This window comes from Pinus tabuliformis, chromosome 7 (genome assembly GCF_031772625.1).
Source record: "Pinus tabuliformis cultivar Carrire ecotype Pingquan chromosome 7, CPIR1, whole genome shotgun sequence".
Taxonomy (NCBI): domain Eukaryota; kingdom Viridiplantae; phylum Streptophyta; class Pinopsida; order Pinales; family Pinaceae; genus Pinus; species Pinus tabuliformis.
This window is the reverse complement of record NC_142293.1, coordinates 437,230,496-437,251,588: the sequence shown is the minus strand read 5'-3', so window position 1 is coordinate 437,251,588 and position 21,093 is coordinate 437,230,496. Positions and strand designations below refer to the sequence as shown.

The 21,093-nt window shown below is 38.0% G+C and overlaps 1 protein-coding gene across 2 annotated transcripts; it reads left to right on the top strand.

The window, feature by feature from the left end:
- The first annotated feature begins 8,347 nt into the window (after positions 1-8,347).
- On the top strand, positions 8,348-10,758 carry LOC149247839 (uncharacterized). Of its 2 annotated transcripts, none has more exons than XM_089458302.1 (2): positions 8,348-9,287; positions 9,509-10,348. In XM_089458302.1, exons 1-2 carry the CDS (start codon positions 8,930-8,932, stop codon positions 9,541-9,543), a joined length of 393 nt encoding a protein of 130 aa, XP_089314428.1. In that variant the 5' UTR covers positions 8,348-8,929; the 3' UTR covers positions 9,544-10,348. The 2 variants fall into 2 exon arrangements, with proteins under 2 accessions (XP_089314428.1, XP_089314427.1); XM_089458301.1 differs by having other exon boundaries at positions 8,368-9,287; positions 9,509-10,758.
- The last annotated feature ends 10,335 nt before the right edge of the window (positions 10,759-21,093 follow it).

The window sequence follows — 21,093 nt, the reverse complement described above, 5'->3', positions numbered from 1 at the left end:
TGTTGTGCGTTTTTACCCCTTGCATTACAAAAAAGTCAACACACCACAAAAACTATATCACATACGATACATATGCAATAAAACTGAATAACTTACCCATACCTCCGTAAACTTAAAAACTATTAAAATTAAAATTTTTACCAAACATTCTACGGACTACGTTAAATTACATTAATTGATTTACTAACAACGTCGGCGGTCAAACCAAAAACGTTCATGCAAGTTGAAGAAGATCCTGGTCCGTTTACTTGATCGGACGCAATTCGCAAGCTCAAGTCGCACAACTCAAACGAATTTTAATGTCCGAGGAATTGGTGGTTTCGGAGTTGTACTCTAGACGCGTGGCAGCAATGGATTGTGTCGGAGGCCCTCTCACGAAAACAACTTTTTGCGAATGGTGGTGCGGGGAAGATACCGGTGGTTTTGATGATGCACACGTGAAATTACAACTTCAACACTCCCCTTTAATTTCAACTGCTGGGTTATCAGTCATACCCAAACACTTCCTCAAAAATTCAAAGCTTTTCTGGTCCAATGGCTTTGTCAAAATGTCTGCAACCTGTTCCTGAGTCCTGCAATGTTGTAGAACAATTTCTCCATTGCTCACCAATTCTCTGATGTAATGAAACCTTGTGTCGATGTGTTTCGTTCTCTTATGAAACACCGAATTCTTGGATAATGCAATAGCTGAGCTATTGTCACAAAAAATCACTGTTGCTTTTGCCTGCTCTTGGCCTAAGCTCCTCAACATCCTTCTCATCCAAACGGCTTGACATGCTGCTGCTGTCGCTGCCACATATTCAGCCTCTGCTGTAGACAATGCTACAATGGACTGCTTCTTAGAAGCCCATGAAATGGCTCCTGAACCCATGTGAAAAACATAACCGGAAGTGCTTTTCCGATCATCTACACTTCCAGCCCAATCACTATCAGTGTATCCAACCAAATCTGAACATTCTGAAGTAGTATATAAAATGCCAAACATTTTAGTACCTTTGACATACCTCAGAATCATTTTTGCTGCCTGCCAATGTGCTCCCTTTGGCCTCTCCATGAATCTGGAAATTAAACTAACAGCAAACATTATGTCAGGCCTAGTTGCAGTCAAATACATTAGGCTGCCAACTATGCTCTTGTACAAACTAGGATCAAAGTCCTTGCTGCTGTCCTCTTTGCTGAGTTTTAATCCCATTACTGTGGGAGTGATTGTTGCCTTGCACTCTTGCATATTAAATCTGCCCAACACTTCATTTACATATTTTGCCTGTGAAATAAAAATTCCATTTTCATTTTGATCTACTTCTATTCCTAAGAAGTATCTCAGCAAACCCATGTCAGTCATTTCAAATTCCTCTTTCATGACTGTTTTGAACTGTTCAATGAGGTAGTCATCATTACCTGTAAAAATTACATCATCAACATATAACACAACAATTAGCAATTTTCCATCCTTTTCTTTGATGTAGACAGTGGGTTCTCCCTCACATTTGTCAAATCCATTCTCCAGTAGATAGGAATCTATCCTATTGTACCATGCTCTTGGCGCTTGCTTTAGCCCATAAAGACCTTTCTTCAATCGGCAGACTTTGTGCTCTTCACCTTTCTTCTCATAGCCTAGAGGTTGTTCAATGTAAACCTCTTCCTTTAACACTCCATTTAGGAATGCTGACTTCACGTCCATTTGGTAAACTTTCCACTTGTTTTGAGCTGCTATGGATAGCACTGCTCTCACAGTTTCCATTCTTGCAACCGGTGCGAAAGTTTCCTCCTAATCTCTCCCATACTGCTGCTTGTATCCCTTGACAACAAGTCTTTCCTTGCGCCTTTCTATCTTTCCTTCAGCATTGCACTTGGTCTTGTAGACCCATTTGACCCCTATGACCTCTTTACCTTTTGGTAGCTCTACCAAATCCCATGTCTTGTTTCTCTCTATGGCATTGATCTCCTCATCCATAGCTTCTATCCATTTCCTATCTTTAATTGCCTCTTCGAAATGAATAGGATCATCAACATGACAATACAAAGCAAACAAAGAATTCATTCCTTCATCATAAATATCACTTAAGTTTATGAATTTCTTACCTCTTTCATTCGGTGTGCAAGTGCTTGAAGATGCACTTGAATTTCTTCTTTGTGGTGTGCTTGGAGAAGAACTTTCATTTATCCTCAAGGGTGTTCCTTGATGTCCTTGTGTTGGCGCTGCTGTTTGGGGATGTATTTCAGCCACCTCCTCATCATCTTCATCATGAGACAAACAGTTTTTAACATTCACTGTTTTCTCTATGCTTCCATCCCAAGCTTCCTCCTCAATGAACTGAACATCTCTGCTGACAAAAAACTTCTTGGTGGATGGGATATACAACCTGTAGGCTTTGGATTCCTCACTGTATCCAATGAAAATACATTTCTCCCCTTTGCTGTCCAACTTCCTCCTTAGCTGATCTGGAATGTGTGCATAGGCCACACATCCAAAAACTTTCATGTGGGTGACTCCTTGCTTTCTCCCACTCCATGCTTCTTCTGGCACTTTGTTCATCACTGCTTTTGTTGGACACCTATTCAAAATGTAAACTGCACAATGTACAGCTTCAGTCCAATAATCATTTGGTAAATGCTTTGCCTTCAACATGCTCCTCGCCATATCCATGATGGTCCTGTTCTTCCTTTCAGCAACTCCATTTTGTTGCGGGGTGTACCTAGCTGTAAACTGCTTATGAATTCCATTTTCTCTACAAAACTGTAGGAATTCCTTGGAGATGTGCTCACCTCCTCTGTCTGTTCTCAAAACTTTGATGCGCAGCCCACTTTGATTTTCCACAAGTGCTTTGAAATTTCGAAATTTTTCAAACACTTCACTTTTGTTCTTTAGAAAATAAGCCCAAGTCTTTCTGGTGAAATCATCAATGAATGTTAGAAAATATTGGCTGCCTGCTAGTGATGGAGTTTGCATCGGTCCACATAAATCTGAGTGGACAATCTCTAAGGGTGCCTTTGCCCTTATGCTTTTCCCTGATGGAAAACTTTCTCTGTGTTGTTTTCCCAAGATACAACCTTCACAAAGGCTGTCCAGTTTCTCTATCAATGGTAATCCTCTTACCATTCCTTTTCTACTCAACAAGTTAAGACCTCCAAAGTTGAGATGCCCAAATCTCAAGTGCTACAACCAATTTTCATCATTTGGCACGCTTTGGAAAGCCTCTTGGGTAACTGCTGCAATTACTTCTTTGTTTTTCAAATCTGCCCTTATTCTAAGAGGGAACATCTTGTTCCTCGTCATCTTTACTTCAGCAATACATTGTTTGCTGGGTGCTCTATCTATGATGGTGCATACATCATTCTCAAAGAAAACATTGTACCCCTTATGGACAAGTTGTCCAATACTCAAGAGGTTACATCTCATTCCAGGGACATAGTAGACATCTGCTATGGTTTTCCTTTCACCCTTCTTTGTAAATATTTTGACTTCTCCTTTTCCCATAACAGAAATTTTGCTATCAGTCCCAAGTGTGACTTCTGATTTCACACTCTGATCTAAGTTTGAAAGCAGGGCTATGTTTCCTGTCATATGGTTGCTGCAACCTGAGTCTAAAAACCATATGTCTTCACTGTTTGTTTCAGCCATGTTACAAGCTAACAACACATTATCTTGACTGATGTTTTCTCTAGTGACATTTGCATTTGGTTTATTACTCATATCATGCTGCTTCTTCCTACATTCATTTGCATAATGCCCATATTTTTTACAGTAATAACATTGGACATTGGATTTTTCATACCTTTGTCCTTGAGCATGATGTTGTCCTCTTTGTTGACTGCTGCCCTGGCCTTGGTTCTGATTTAGATTGTTGCCTCTTCCTTGAGCATTTGCTGGACTGTTCCTTCCACCTCTGTTTTGGCTTCTGCCTCTTCCTCTCTTGTTTCCTCTGCCTTGACCTCTTCCTCTTCCAAAGGACATCTGGGTCTTGAAGGCTTGCTCTAGAGATGAGTTTTCATTTCTACTCAACCTCTGCTCATGTGTTATCAGTGATGCATGAAGTTCATCAACTGAAAAGTTTTTGAGATCCTTTGTCTCTTCTATGGTGGTGACAATCACATCAAACTTTGAGGGTAGGACCTTCAATATTTTCTCCACAATCCTCCTTTCTTTAAGAGTTTCTCCATGAGTCCTTATCTGTGTGACCAGACCAATCACATGTGTGAAGAATGAGTCAATATTGTCTGACTCCTTCATGTTCAGATTCTCAAAATCTTTCCTCAGCAATTGTAATTTTGCTGTCTTCACTTTCTCCATGCCTTGATAGGCTGTCTTGAGGGTTTGCCATGCTTCTTTGGATGTCTTAGCTGCTGCTATCCTTGGAAACACACTCTGGTCCACTGCTTGATATAAAAACACAAGGGCTTTTGAATCCTTCTTCCTATTGCTCTTCAATAGATCCTTCTCTCCCTGAGTTAATCTATTAAACTGATTTTCATCTGCTGGTTCTTCAAAACCATCCTCAACAAGTTCCCATAGATCTTGTGAGACAAATAGGGCTCTCATGGTTATAGCCCAGTAGTCATAGTTTTTCCCATTAAACAGTGGGAGCTGGGTATTAAACATGCCCATGCTAATGCTTGTGCTAGCCATTCCTTGCATTCTCAGCTATGCCTCTAAATCCTTGATTGTATATTTAAAAAAAACACTGACTGTTTCTTCAGCAGTGACTCAAAAAACTGGTCTGAGAAATACCTGGATCCTTTTGCCTGAGACTTCACTTTGCTAGAGAGGATTTACTGCTACAACAAAAGGAACCTTCCTTCAGCTTCTTTACACCTTCAAAGAGCCTGGATCTGCTCTGATACCATGATGGAAATTTTTGGTAATTTCAAACATAAATTAACTGAACAGAGAAAATGCTCTATTTTTGCCACAAGATCTTTATCACAGGGAAGCTAATAAAATTTCTGGAGATTTTTCACACCCATAATAAACTTGTATTAATTCATAAAAGGCCTAATACAAATTTCTTCCTCTTTCTCAGAGGGATTTACATAAGAACACTTCAATGCACAAAAAAATTTTCTCTGTCTCTCCAGAAAAGAATACTCTGTCTCTGCTTTAAAACTTAACACTGTTGTGTGTGTAATTTTTCCTTTTTACTTTCACTGCTGTGTAAAAAAAACTTTTCTTTACTCACACACTGCTGCCTCTATTGCATTTCAATCACAAAAGAAAGCATTCCCATTTCATATGTTCAACAACAAAATTACATTACATAGATTTTTCTTCTACAGAAAAATGGCGCCCCAATGATGCATGTTCTAAAAGAACAAGCCGGAGGATTCTTCTCACATATGCGTTGCAGCATATATTACATACATTCAACCTGTTATATGATTCCTTTTCATTAGCTGCGGCAAATTTTTCTTCTTCGCACTGCTGTGCGTTTTTACCCCTTGCATTACAAAAAAGTCAACACACCACAAAAACTATATCACATACGATACATATGCAATAAAACTGAATAACTTACCCATACCTCCGTAAACTTAAAAACTATTAAAATTAAAATTTTTACCAAACATTCTACGGACTACGTTAAATTAAACAACGTCGGCGGTCAAACCAAAAACGTTCATGCAAGTTGAAGAAGATCCTGGTCCGTTTACTTGATCGGACGCAATTCGCAAGCTCAAGTCACACAACTCAAACGAAGTTTAATGTCCGGGGAATTGGTGGTTTCGGAGTTGTACACTGGACGTGTGGCAGCAACGGATTGTGTCGGAGGCCCTCTCACGAAAACAACTTTTTGCGAATGGTGGTGCGGGGAAGATACTGGTGGTTTTGATGACGCGCACGTGAAATTACAACTTCAACAATTAGAAGCAACCGACAGAGATGTGAGAGTGGAGAAATTATTCAGTAACAATGGCACTGGAAGAAAGTTTGTGTGTTTTGTTGCAGCGGAAAAATATGTATTGAAAAGAATGGATGGAAGTGTTGCTCTGACATATTCATTTAGAAATTGCAACCAGATAGAAGGGAAATGGGAATAAAAATGCATCCAATCTGATAAGGAAATAATATGGTGGGTCAAAAGTACAATCTGCAGTGTTTTGACTGTTATATCTATATCTATCTATAGATAGATGTACTTACTAAGATAACCTATGATTTCATAATTCTTTTCATAGAGTGCACAATAGTTGTATTATAATACCAAGTATTATTTGGATCATGTGAATTATATTAGGATTATGAGTACACTTGAAAGATTCCTAAGTCAATGTATTTCCTATTTCTGGCCATTATTCAATGGGTTGCATTCTTTTGCCTTTTCATGTAAACAGGGGATTATGTTATTTATTTTCCTTAACATGTAAACAGGGGACTATGTTATTATATATTTAGTCCTGGAAACCTTATCTCTCCTTTGGATACTCTATTTTCTTTAATACTCTATTTTGTTTAAAGTATTATCACACTGATAAAAATTGGCGCTCACTCCAACATTCCATTTCACTGTGGAGAGGTTTAGGAGTATTGATGTCAAAGAAGAATTTACTTTCACTTGATTGATTTGTGACCTTGTATTTTTTATCATACTAGTCATACAGAGCAAGGTTCTTATGTTATAAGACTAGCATATTTACAACATTGTTAAATGATTAAGATTCTTGGGAACTTAAGGAGTTGTATTTATATTTCCATACATGTCATGTGTCTTTTGATCCTGCGTCTGATTGATGGTGATAGTGGATTGGAAGGTATTCAATCTACACCAGTACTAGACTTTAACAAGCTATTTCTTCTCTCAAGAGTATTTTGAAAGCAAGAATAGGGTTAAGAAGAGTATTTAGAAAGTAAGTATAGGGTTAAGAATAGGTCTCTCCTAGTTTTCATCTTTTAACTTCTGAGTGAGTTTGTTTTTGAGTAATTTATCAGCTGAGCTCCTTTATACCAAGAGTCAGATTTTAGATTCCCAGGTTTTGCATGTTTCAAAAGTTTTCTTATAGAACATAAAATGTTATGTCTTGAAGTGTATGAACCGAGTCATATCTCGAAGCATGTGAATGTTGCAAAATCTAACTTCCTTTTCTTCACATTACCTTATTTTTCCCAACCATGTAGGGATTTTACAAACTATGTAAAGGCAATGAATTCCAAATATTTGAATTAGTGACATAATCATGTAATTTATTGTTCCTAATTGAAAATGTTTGATGCCATCATATGCATGTGACAAGTTCATATTAAACAATGCTATTTAAAGCCTAATGAATTATTTGAGGACTTCACTAGAGTCACAACACATTATATAGACATGTCGCTATAAAAAAAATTCTCTTTTAAACAAAAGGCTATTTTGGACGTGGAAGATCTTAGAATGAAATGTCACACAAATGATGTATTACATTCATGACTATACGTGTGGTTTTCTAATGTTACTTGTCGTTTTGCATCAGGTTCCAATTTGACTAATATTAATCTCATTTAAGGGGTCGTGTATATCTCCTAGATTTCCGAAAGGTTTTAATGGAGAGAGTCATAAACCTAATGAGTTGAGGGAGAAAAAATGTTCATTAAGAAAATTTTGATGTCTAAATAGATCTTTTAAAGAAAATAATAAAATAATCATAAAATAATAAAGTAAGATTGGAAGAAAAAGAAAGAAAGTTGTTTTTCCTTGTTGTAATTTTGACTTATTTTCTTATAGTTACTCAAATTTTAACTGTAGGAAGGCACTATATCCTGCATCCAATGAGTAATCACACTTAAACTTGAGTAAACTCACAAGGATATAAATTGAAAATATGATTAAAAAAATAGTTTTCTTCTTCTCTTTAAAAATATTCTCTCTTTCTTTCATTTTTTCTTTTTTATTCCTAATGACTATTTTCTCTAACCTTTGACCTAATCTCTGAACTTGTAAGATTTTTCTCTCCTTTGTATTCTCTCTATTGGATGAAATTCTCTTCATGTAAACCTTCGAGGATGAACCACATTAACTTGTTCAGAAACATATTGATTTAAATGATTTATTTGATGAATCCAGAAAACAAATTTCTAAATAACTCTACTTACAACAACCTCCATTTAAATATCTTAAATCCTTTTAATTATTTTAAAATTAATTTTATCATTATATTTTAAATTATTATTATTTATTTTTATCTATTTCTCGCACAGGAAGTAGCAATTTATAAACAAATAAGAAACAACAACATGCTCCAAACTGAGGCTAGATTGAAATTCAAATCATTCTAAATGATACATAAGATGATTATGCCTCAGAGTTAGAATACTATCATGTGATTTCCGGATCTGGTCAGGTTGATCTCAGATTTTGGTTTCACGTTTACAATTACCAGCAACATGTCACTTGATGTAGAGTTCATTTTAACAGCCACGAGCATGATCTTGCTCGATCCCCGTAAACTGTTGGACCACTTTGATGTAGTCAACCAGAAAACTCTGGTCAAGCTGAAATGATAAGCCCAACTATGTATCTTACTCTGCCAATGGAATCGGGGCATCCTTTTCTAGATTGCTGATTCGCCGAATAATGAAACGGACATGGGCACGGTCTTGGTCAACTGTTGCAGTTCAGGCACGGTCTTCGTCAACTGTGACAGTTCAATAGTGGGTCACAACCATTTAGATATTTAGTTATGGACAGGGTCGTTGATTGTCATACTGGCCGCCTAGCTTGACTCCAAATTGGACCATTTAAATATATTGTTAAAGACGATGCCGGGTCAAGCATGCCAATGGGACATCAAATACGTTACAAAAATGGGGGATATTTTGTTATAAAACAACCCATAGATACAGATTGTGTGGTACAAAAATGTCTAAAGTTGTTGTCTGAATTTGAAAGAAAGAATATAACGGCCTCATCCTGATTCTTCTTTATTCTGTGTGTTTAGGGATAAGTAAATCGATCCCATGTATGCTACGGTATCATTAAAGGACTACAAGCAGGCTGCTGCAACGAATCGAAATACTCATCAGGGAGGGGTTCTATTCCCCCCACCCGAAGGCCCTTACTCTGCATATTTAGTTTTTCAACAAAACGAAGATGAAGGCGACTACGAGCAGGGTGCGTGCTGTTGGGGTTGCTGTTACGGTATCGAGTTGCGAGAATTCCCTTTCCCTCAAGATAAACGCTTGACAACCCTCTACACGACGGGCATTGGAAGAGATTCCCATACGCACAAGAATAGAGTGTATTTTATTCCGGTTCTAGGCCAACCCATCTCCTCCAATCGGTACTATGTTGTTCAAGCTGAAAGCAAGTACAAAGGTTGAGCATTTCTGCTATTTATCACAATCTGTTTTCGCCATAAAAAAGTGCATCGTTTTTCCAGTTATAGCTAACTGCGATTAAAACAAAATCATTTAGTGTCGATGTTGATAGAGAAGCATCAAAATAAAGATGACCGTCATAAGCATTTGTCAAATTTTTAAATAATTTTGGAAAAATAATGAGAAGGTTGGCTGCTAAGCATTTTGACCTGTGTACAGATTGGTGGAAACCTGCTCCACAGAAGAAGACATGACTAAGTTCTGTATTTGTAGATGTATCAAAGACTTGCGTCCTAGATCTCTGGAACCCAACAATCCATACCAACAGATCCAAGTAATTCAAAAGACACGTGGGTTCACTTCAAAGTGCATGGCTTCTGATGGTTTTCCTTCACAGTTTCTACGTAAGGATGGTAGGGCTGGTTGGTCACTTAGCGCCGAAGATTTGCGTGGTAAACATGACAGACTTGCATTTGTTCAAGGAGAGAATGCTTACTTGAGGGCACAATTACCCCCTTCCAATTTTTCATTTTCGGAAAAAAGATCACCTATTGTTATAGTTGGTGAATGGTATTGCCCCTTTATCTTCATCAAGGAGCTGGGCAGCAGCTATAAGGATCCCAAAATTCAGCTGATGGAAACACCTTTCTACAAGATGGAGCTAGAGAAATTTTGGGAGGAGATTTACAGAACAGAAGTCAGTGCTCCCGGTGAAGATATAGTTGTACAAAGAACAACAAGGGTGGAAGAACCATTACTATTCGGAACTCAGGCAGTTGAAGATATTATAGATGATGATGGGAGTGTTTGGATGAAAGGAATAATGCAGGAAAAGGGAAAATTGATGGGGGTGAGACTAAGCTGGCCTATTATTGCAAAAATCAGGACAGATCAAGGTAGACAAGGATTAGAAGCAACAAGCAGAGATGTGAGAGTGGAGAAAGTATTTAGTAAAAGTGGCACTGGAAGAAAGTTTGTGTGTTATGTTGTAGTGGAGAGATATGTATTGAAAAGAATGGATGGAAGTGTTGCTCTAACATATTCATTTAGAAATTGCAACCAGATAGAAGGGAAATGGGAATAAAAATGCATCCAATCTGATAAGGAAATAATATGGTGGCTCAAAAGTACAATCTACAGTGTTTTGTCTGTGATATCTATACCTATCCATAGATATATGTACTTACAAAGATAACCTATGATTTCATAATTCTTTTCATAGAGTGCACAGTAATTGTATTATAATACCAAGTATCTTTGATTTCATAATTCTTTTCATAGAGTGCACAGTAATTGTATTATAATACCAAGTATTATTTGGATCGTGTGAATTATATCAGGATTCTGAGTACAGTTGAAAGATTCCTAAGTCAATGTATTTCCTACTTCTGGCCAATATTCAATGGGCTGTATTCTTTTTCCTTTACATGTAAACAGGGGACTACGTTATTTATTTCCCTTTACATGTAAACAGAGGATATGTTATTATTTATATAATATAGTTGAGCATTCTTGATTTGCTAATTGCTTGGTCATCTATCTTGTTTTTTCTTAACTTCATAGACCCAGTCGTTGTTTTAATGACTGTTTTGTTTTACAATTTGTCTCCAACCAAAGTTTGGTATTTCCTTGCTTAGTCGGTTCATAGAAAATTAACATCCAAGAATCGAAGTTCAGAAAGATACAGGTGATAGTTAATAGTTTTTCTAGGCTACAAGAATAATCACTGAAAGAAAAATGGTACGAAGTTTTATGGAGTTGGATAATGGGCTTTCATATGTCATCACCTCCACAAGCACATGTTCCCATCTGCATCTGAAGCCTTTTCTTAGGGCCAGAAAGGAAAATACATCAGTGTTTTGGAATGTACAACTTGGTGGTTTTCATACTGTGTTGTTTCTTCGCTAAGTCTCATGCATTTCATGTTCTGATTCTAACAAGTGCAAACGTTATATTGCACAGTTATATCGTTGAGCATGCTCTTTATATGATACAGTTCAAAGGCCATCATCACAGATGAGATTGAGTCAAAAGTCATAAAATACAGAACAGAGATGTAGACAATTTGAAGTCAAAGACATAATTTCTTTTTTACAATGTGGGGTTTTTTTGTTAGATTTCGGTGGGAAATTGTAATATTTTATCGATGTTTTTTAATACATAAATAAATTCTAAAATTTTTAAATTATGCAAAATAGTTTAAACCAGTAAATCTAATAAATCTCTATTAAAGTTTAAAGATCCAAAATTGACGGAAAAGTATGAGCAAAACTTAATAAAGTTAGACCGCAGCATACGACAAGATTTTTCAAAAAGCAAAGAACCAAAACTAGAAGGCAAGATTTTTCAGAAGGCAAAAAAACACACTATTTTTCAAAAAAGCACTTGATATATGAGTGTTTCGGTTTATTCCATTCCAAATCTATCTCACTTGATTACCATATATTATTGTGTTTTTATAAAAAACAAGGAGAGTTGCGAAGCAACTAGTCCCTGCCCAAGAGCAGCAGCAGCATGATGGCAGGAGAAAACTCTGTTGTAGGGTAGGAGCAAAGTATGATGGCTGGAGCAAAGTCTATTGCAGGGCAGGAGCAAAGTGTTTTACAAAAACAAAAATCTGTTGCATACCCATGGTGAAATCTACAATGCAATTCTCTTGTAGACTTACTGTTAGGATATTCCGACACATAGGAAATAATTAAGTACAACTTGGTCTAGTATAGAGTTAGGTATAGAGTTAGGTAAAGTGTGTTTCTTTACTATGTACATTTTGTAACTTACAATCCGACGGTCACGATATGTAGTGATCTGACGGTTCATTCTCTCCTCGGTATTACCGACACTTGATCCGTGGCTTAACACCCGATTGGTCCATGATCTCTATTTAAAGAGCATGGAGGGTCATTTGTAGGTTAACCGTGCATGAGAGAAGCTTATGTAAATTTTCATTCTTTTATTAATAAATTGCCTGAAGTGGCCGCGTTGGCTCAGGCCGTGGACTGCTTCCCTCTTTGGGGGTTTTAACCACGTCAAAAGTACTGGTGTATTGATCTGTGATCTGTTTGTGAGCGGTGTCTTTTGGTGTTCTGTCTAAGGAACTTACCCTATAAATTCCTACATGGTATTAGAGCTATTTGAGGGCCGCGTCCGTTGGTGATCCAAATCTGAAGCCGGTAGAACTGCATCCGTCTACCGTTTCCTAGATTTACTGTTTTTGACTACTTTCAGGCTGAGAGGACCACTCTGTTGCGTTGGGAGCATCTGTTCCAGTGAGGAACCCCTTTTTTTTCACGCGAAAAGGTTTCCGGTAGCCCTAGCTGCGTCATTTTTAAGATCTGGAGGTATACAGTGTTTATTTGCAATTTACAGTTATTTTCTCTCTGTTTATTTCGGTTTTCGGTTTATTTAGCCTTTTTTATTACCGGATCTATACCTTTCATTTCTGCGTATGCTCTTTGCCCTGCGACTCTGTGCGATCTGGGCAAATCAGAAACAGAAAGGAAGGATTTTTCTCATGCGTATGCTCTTTTCCGTTGCGTCTTAGTGTGATCTCGGAAAATCAGAAACATTAAGGAAAATATTTAGTTTCCGGCTAAAGCTAACTTCGAGCCGCAAGGTTCGTTTTTTAAAATATTTAGTTTCCGGCTAAAACTAACTTCGAGCCGCAAGGTTCGTTTTTTTGTATGTCCATGTTGGATTTTGTGTTTTTTGTTTTGTAGGGAAAAAGAGCTTTCTCAAAGCAAGCACGCAACCCAAAGCATCAACCCCCCCCCCTCCCCTCTCTCTCTCAAACTTTTTGTATAGCTCACTTGGTGCAAAGCTGATTTATGAGAATAGAGGTCTTGGGTTCAAGTCTTCATTTTGTGGGGGCGGATTTTTCATTTCCGCACATTCCCGCACTTCTTCGGCGACTTCATCAAATTTTCTTTAAAAAGCCATAACTTCTTCATTCGGAATCCGTTTTCAAAACCTTTTTTTTTTAAACAACTTAATTTTTCAAAATCTTTCCATTGCAACACATATTTTCAGCATCTATAGCTTCAGTTTTTTAAAATGAAAAGTCCATGCCAAGTTATTCTTGACAGCACCAACTACTTCCAATGGTGGTCCTACATTGTGGATTTACTTAGAAGTAAAGGTCTTTACAAAATAGCCATAGGCCAAGAGACCAAACCGAAAGATGAAGACAAGGCAGCTAAATGGGAAAATAGACAAAACCAAGCACGTGGGTTGATAGGGATGTCTATTTCTCCAGATCTTAGATTCCATATTGCAGAACTTGATACTCCTGAAGAAGCAATGAAACAGATTACTAAAGTCTTTGGAATTAAAAATGAACTTAAAGCCCATCAACTTGAAAATGAATTGCTTACATTGGACCCCAATAATTTTTCTTGCATTGAAGATTTTTTGTTCCAAGTTCAAAACCCTTAGACTTCTCTTGAAAGGTGTTAAGGTTAAGAAAGAAGATAGTAGCTTTATCTACTCCATTCTTACTAAGTTGGGACCAGCCTATTCTGTGTTTGTTTCCACCTTCCATTCTACAAGAGAAGCTTTCATTTCTCAAGGACAAACCTACAAGTCCCCTTCCTTTGATTCCTTTTGTGATTCTTTAATAAGAGAACAAGAAAAACTCTTACACCTTGGTCTTCTTCATCTTGGAAACTCTTCTAAGAAAGCGTTAGCTGCCCAGCAGCAACCAAATCCAAAGAATCCTAAGAAGTTGTATCCTAAAAAGAATGGTCCTAAACCAAACAAGGGTCCTAAGCAATTTCAACCTCAATATGAAAAATCATTTCAACAAAATGATAAGACAAATAAAAATAAAGGGAAGAAGACTGATAGACATTGCAACTTTTGTAATCGAGATGACCACTTAGAATCCAAATGCTTTAAGAAGATGGAAGCCTTGGAAGCAGCAATGAAGAAGCATAACATCCATTTGGAGCACTCTTCAACTTCAACTTCATCTTCAGGAATGGCACTTTCTGCATGTGGTTGTCAAGCATCTCGGTCTGGCTATGCACTAAATGTATCTTCTTCTTCTCATTCTCATGAGTGACTCATTGATTCTGGAGCTTCTTATCACATGGCCAAAAACAAAGCCGTGTTTTCTTCTTTAAATGATTGTAACACCAAAAATATATATGTTGGTGATGATAGATCTCTTAGTGTTGTAGGGATTGGAACTGTTCATATCGACAATGGTCAGTTTAATGATGTATTATGTGTTCCAACCTTATCCTGCAACCTTCTATCTGTATATCAGATAACTCATTCAGGTGAAGGTAAAATCGTTGAATTTTCACCTCACGATGTTGTAATTAAGGACCTAAGAGATCCTAGACAGATTTTAGCTACTGGCATTGCTGATGATTCTACAAGGTTGTATAAGTTTCACAACTTTGGGTCATCAAATCTTCCCTCAGTATTTGTTGCTCGTAATGATGAAGTGAGCAAACTTTGGCATGAGCGATTTGGTCACTTAAACTATCGCTCTCTTCAGAATCTATGTAAAGAAAATATGGTGACAAGTCTTCCAATGGTATCTTGCAGAGATGGTGTTTGTTCCGGATGTGTACTCGAAAAACATCATTGGGACAGTTTTGAAAAATGTGCCTCTTGGCACGCCTCAGCCCCTTTACAGCTCGTGCATAGTGATTTATGTGGTCCACTTCCAGTTGCTTCATTCTCTGGCTACAAGTATTTCTTAACATTCATTGATGATTTCTCCAGACGCACTTGGGTATACTTCTTAAAACTCAAGAGTGAAGTATTTAACATGTTCTTGGCCTTTAAGGCCTTTGTTGTAAAACAATCTGGACATCAAATTCTTAAGCTAAGATCTAATAATGGCGAAGAATATGTTAAAAACACATTCATCAACTTTTGCACTGAGAATGGAATTCAAGCGCAACACACTGTTCCATGTACTCCACAACAAAATGGTGTAGCTGAAAGGAAGAATCGCACCTTAAAGGAAATGGCTAATTGTATGCTTCAATCTAAAGGACTTAGTCTTAATTATTGGGCAGAAGCAATTAACTGTGCAAATTACATAATAAATCGCACTCCTACTAAGGTTTTAAAGAATATCACTCCAGAAGAAGCATGGAGCTCAATCAAACCAGATGTAAGTCACTTTCGTGTTTTTGGAAGTGAAGCATGGGCCCATATTCCAGATGAGAAACATAAAGCTTTAGAACCTAAGAGTGAAAAATGTATTTTTGTTGGATATTCTGAAGATGTCAAAGGATATAGACTTATTCCACTTAAGTCCAAAAATGTTATCATTAGAAGAGATGTAAAGTTTGCTGAAAATATATCGGCCTGCGAGCCTAGTGCGGCGAATGTGCCACCTCTCCCTATCTCTTCTACTTTTGAAAATATTTCTTCTTCAGATGATGAAAGTGAGGATGAAACTCCTCCCCCACCTTCTCAGGATCCTCCTTCAGCTCCTCAGCTTCCAAAATGGGTCTGTGCTACTCGGGATGCAGCAGGTGATCTTGCCGGTGATCCTACAGATCAGCGACGTACACGTTCTCAATTCGAGAGAGCCTCTTCTTTATTGGCTCAAGCTTCAGTGAATTATGATCCTGACACCTTTGCAGAAGCTTCAGGCCATCCAGATTGGGAAGCAGCTATGAATGAAGAATATCATTCATTATTGGCAAATGATACATGGGATCTTGTTCCTCTACCAAAGGGACGAAAACTTGTTAGATGCAAATGGGTTTACAGAACCAAGTATGGACCAGATGGGAAAGTTGATAAACATAAAGCTCGTCTTGTTGCTAAGGGTTTTTCACAAGTTGAAGGCATTGACTATACTGAAACCTTCTCCCCTGTTGCCAAAATGAACTCTATCCGCCTTGTTCTTTCCCTTGCTGCCTCTTTCAAATGGGAAGTCCATCAGATGGATGTTAAATCTGCCTTCTTGCATGGGGACTTGCATGAAGAAATCTATATGGAACAACCTATTGACTTTGTACAAACAGACTCCAGCCTTGTATGTCGGCTTAAGAAATCCCTTTATGGTCTCAAGCAAGCTCCTCGAGCTTGGTATGCCAAAATGGATAACTTTCTTTTAGAAAATGGCTTTTCTAGGTGTCATTCTGAAGAAAGTGGGCAAGTCTCTTATCATTCTTGTTCTTTATGTTGATGATCTTATCCTAACTGGTAGTGATCCCAACCTTATAAACCATGTGAAGTCTAGCCTTAAAAGGAAGTTTGAAATGACAGACTTAGGACACTTACATTATTTTCTTGGTCTTCAAGTCTTGCAATCCAAGGAAGGTATTTCCCTTTCCCAATCCAAGTATGCTTGTGATATTCTACGCCATTTTCACATGGAAGACTGTAAGTCAGCCCCTTCTCCCTTTCAGTTTGGAGTCAAACTTTCAGTCACTTGTACTTCTCCTGAAGTTGATGCTACCTTATACCGTCAACTTGTAGGAAAACTTTTGTATCTAACCCATACTTGTCCTGACCTTTCCTTTGTCGTTGGCCTTGTTGCTCGGTTTATGCAAAACCCACATGAAAGTCATTGGAAAGCAACTAAAAGAATACTTCGTTATGTTCGAGGTATAGTTCAGTTTGGGATTCATTACAGTGCCGAAGCAGCTCCTCTATTGGTTGGTTTCACTGATTCCGATTGGGCTGGTGACCCTGATGATCGGAAGTCTACTGCAGGTTATGTGTTCACTCTTTGTTCAGGACCTATTACATGGGCTTGCAAGAAACAAGGTGCCATTTCTCTTTCTTCAGCAGAAGCAGAGTACCGTGGTGCCTTAGAAGCTAGTAAGGAAGCCTTTTGGCTTCGTCAGATCCTGTCAGAGTTTGGCTTTCAGAAGCAGCATCCGACTACACTTTGGTGTGATAATCAAAGTGCCATTCAGCTATGCAAAGATCCAGTCCAACATCAGCGCAGCAAACACATTGAACAGCACATGCACTTCATCAGAAAGCTCATTCACGACCATGTTCTTGAAGTGCAATATTGTTCAACAAATGATCAAGTTGCAGACATCTTTACAAAGGCTCTCACAGAGGCGAAGTTCACTAAACCTTGATTTATGGTTGGAGTTCAGGAAGTTGTCACTAAGGGGGGATAGGCTCTAGTGCCTCCTTCCTTCTCCTATTGTGTCATATTTGTAAATCCTTCAATCCTATCCCAAGTTGTTCTTAAGGGGGGATGTGAGGATATTCCGACACATAGGAAATAGTTAAGTACAACTTGATCTAGTATAGAGTTAGGTATAGAGTTAGGTAAAGTGTGTTTCTTTACTATGTACATTTTGTAACTTACAATCCAACGGTCACGATATGTAGTGATCCGACGATTCATTCTCTCCTCGGTATTACCGACATTTGATCCATGGCTTAACACCCGATTGGTCCATGATCTCTATTTAAAGAGCATGGAGGGTCATTTGTAGGTTAACCGTGCATGAGAGAAGCTTATGTAAATTTTCATTCTTTTATTAATAAATTGCCTGAAGTGGCCGCGTTGGCTCAGGCCGTGGACTGTTTCCCTCTTTGGGGGTTTTAACCACGTCAAAGGTACTAGTGTATTGATCTGTGATCTGTTTGTGAGCGGTGTCCTTTGGTGTTCTGTCTGAGGAACTTACCTTGTAAATTCCTACACTTACCTTAGTACAGGCACAGAAATGGCCAGGGCAGGAGCAAACTCTGTTGCAAGGCAGGAGCAAAGCATGATGGCCGGAGCAAAGTCTATTGCAGGGCAAGAGACTGAGCAAAGTCTATTGCAGGGTAGGAGCAAAGTCTCTTACAAAAACAAAAGTCTGTTGCATACCCATGTTGAAATCTACAATGCAATTCTCATGTAGACTTACCTTAGTACATGCACAGAAATGGCCAGCCAAACAAATGACAAATAATTCATAGTGCAGACCCTTAATCCTTATTTACAAGACTACATGCAAATCACATACATACTAACTGCAAGTTAATGACGAAACCACTGAGCAAATTCTCACTGTAAGTTGTAGCGATCGCAATGATGGCGTTGAGGCCCCCAACTGCTAACGTAACGACGCAGGCCCCCACGCCTCTGGATCGCGCATACCCATCAACACCGTAGCCGGGTTGGGTATTAATGGTTGAATTCAAACAAGATATAAAGGCACAAAATGCGTGTACAGGAAAACCATAAGAGTTTAGCAATTTGGGTATTAGTTGAATTCCAATAAGATATATAACTAAAAATTTGGTTGCTCGAATTCGTCAATCCAAACAATGTGTATCTGAACTGAAGGTGCTAGTGCCAGTGCCAGTGGGCAGAATGTTACAAAACAATGGTGTGACAGTCTTATGATAGACTGGACGACACCCTCTTTCGTGAAAAGTCACATGTTCTAAACCTAAAATATCTCAGCACAATTTCAGACCCAAATACAATTGCCCAACACTGATGCAATACCCAGTAATTTTGAGAAAACCTGCCGCTACAGAGCAAAATTGTACATGAAGATTAGTTGGATTTCACTTAATCTCAACTTTTGTGTTGTAGTCAAATGTGTGTACTCTAGCAGCGTTGTTAATATCAACTTCTGTGTTGGAGTCAAATGGGTGATCTCCAGAGGTGTTGTTAATCTCAGACCTTTGTGTTGGAGTCAAATGGGTGATCTCCATAGGTGTGGTGTGGTCTTATTAGTTTGTGATGTAGTCAAATGTGTGTACTCTAGCGGCGTTATTAATATCAACTTCTGTGATGGAGTCAAATGGGTGATCTCCAGAGGTGTTGTTAATCTCAAACCTTTGTGTTGGAGTCAAATGGGTGATCTCCAGAGGTGTGGCGTGGTCTTCTAATAAGGGTTGCCTTATGTGAATGTTGTTTTCTAATAAGGGTTGTCTTATGTGAATGTTGCAGTTTGAGTTGTCAGATCCATCATTTTCCAAGGTATCATCTTTTGATTTGCCCCACAACAGTGTGTAAAGTCCTGCAATTATCAAAATTGTTCCCAACAAAGTGCACAAGAATAAGGTTGTGAACAAAAGGCCAGATAAACCATATAAACTTCAAAAATTGATAAAGATGTGCTATATTGACCTTCCAAGGTGAAACTTCACGGGAAGGATGAAATGTTCCAAGATTGCAACCAATATTGTTGATGTTGGACCAAACATTGCAACAAACACTGGTCCCCTTACACTGATACAATACATTTGTAAAAACAGGGCAAAGCTGGAGCATAATATTCCCTGCAACCATGCCAAACACATCACTTTACAACCTTGAATATCAACTAGGTTCTAGAAGATGGAAATTATGTTTAAGCAAGACAATGGTTACACTCTCACAGAGTAGATAATGCTCAGAAGATCAATGTCCCATTTTATCCTCCAAGCAGAGGCCTTTCTCTCAACGGCTAAAGCCACCAAAATGGACAACACTGTTCCTTGGAATAACATGATTGCTGTTAATGACAGTTGAGCTCGATATTTCCTCACCACTGGAGCCTGTAATCAAAACAATATCCAATCTGCACATGATTTGTCATACTTTCACTCTACCCTGTTTTTTCAAAAAAATGTTTTAAAAAATACGCAATTGACTAAATTTTGCCCTAAAAGATTTCCTGGTGAATACCTGAAATGTAACCCATTAGACATAGCGGTAGTGACACCAGTAGCAGAAGGGTTGCAATGATGCCACCATGATGACGAGGTAGGGTTTTCCATCCCCTGAGTTGGATAGGGGGTAGAGTTGTTATAGTATCTAAAGTGATAGTTGGATGTTGGACCACTAACACACACAATGGTACCCACAATTTTCGTCGGGCCGTACTTGCTACTCATATCAACTTTCTCCATTCTGAACAAATTACCATATGCATAAAACAGTTAAAAAGAGATTGCAGTTAATGCTTTATGAATCTCTATTATTATTCTCTGCTATTGTGGGATGTATGAATCTCTATTATTATTCTCTGCTATTGTGGAATGTAATGTAATATTTAGAGTTTGCAAAAAGCCAAGTTTGAAGAGGCCATAACTCCATTTTTTTGGGAGAAACAGTCCATCCAAAACAGGGTGATATTAGTTTATATTCTAAGTGATGGAGGAGTATTCATAGTCCACATGGCCATTCTGAACAAACTTTGATTTTACAGTTAATTTGCTATGATTTTTATTCTATGTTGCCAAGAAACGTGGGTTCGGGGACGGGGATGGGGACGGCATTTTTGGAAACAGCGTGCGTGAGTTCGTTGGGTAATATAATAATAGTAAATTTTAATAAGTATATTTTATAATTTATAAATTTATAAATTATAATTAATAACATATATAAAATTTGAATTTGTATATTTTTTCAACTTTAAACAAGAAAACTTTAATCATTTAAACATGCGCATCATTGAACATTCAACATTCACATTGAAATTTCAAAATTTATCACCAAAATTTAAGTTGAAGAACCCTGTTCACATCGCCAGGGATGGAGCCACTTTCTCCAACTTTGAAACTCTTCCATGCAGTGAAGGCAGAGTTATAACTACCATTCCCATTCCTTTTTAACAATGTAAAATCTAACACGTGAGGTATCAAGCCAGTACCTATCTGCCATCTGGTTAAGTAAAATCCGCACAATGAATAATACCGCTCAGTAATTTCATTAAGGCCAACTTACTTGGTGCCATAGTTACACTTAACACGGGAGTTAACCAAACTCAAGGTCCATGCACCCAGTAAATTTATATGTTGATCCTTATGCAGGAATATTTATGTATCTTTATATTTCTCAGTTTTTGTCAATCACTTGCTTTTTATCTCCTCCATCT

What these genes read in the sequence shown, in the direction of transcription:
- LOC149247839 (XM_089458301.1), top strand. Translation starts at nt 9,540, where the DNA reads ATGACTAAGTTCTGTATTTGTAGATGTATCAAAGACTTGCGTCCTAGA.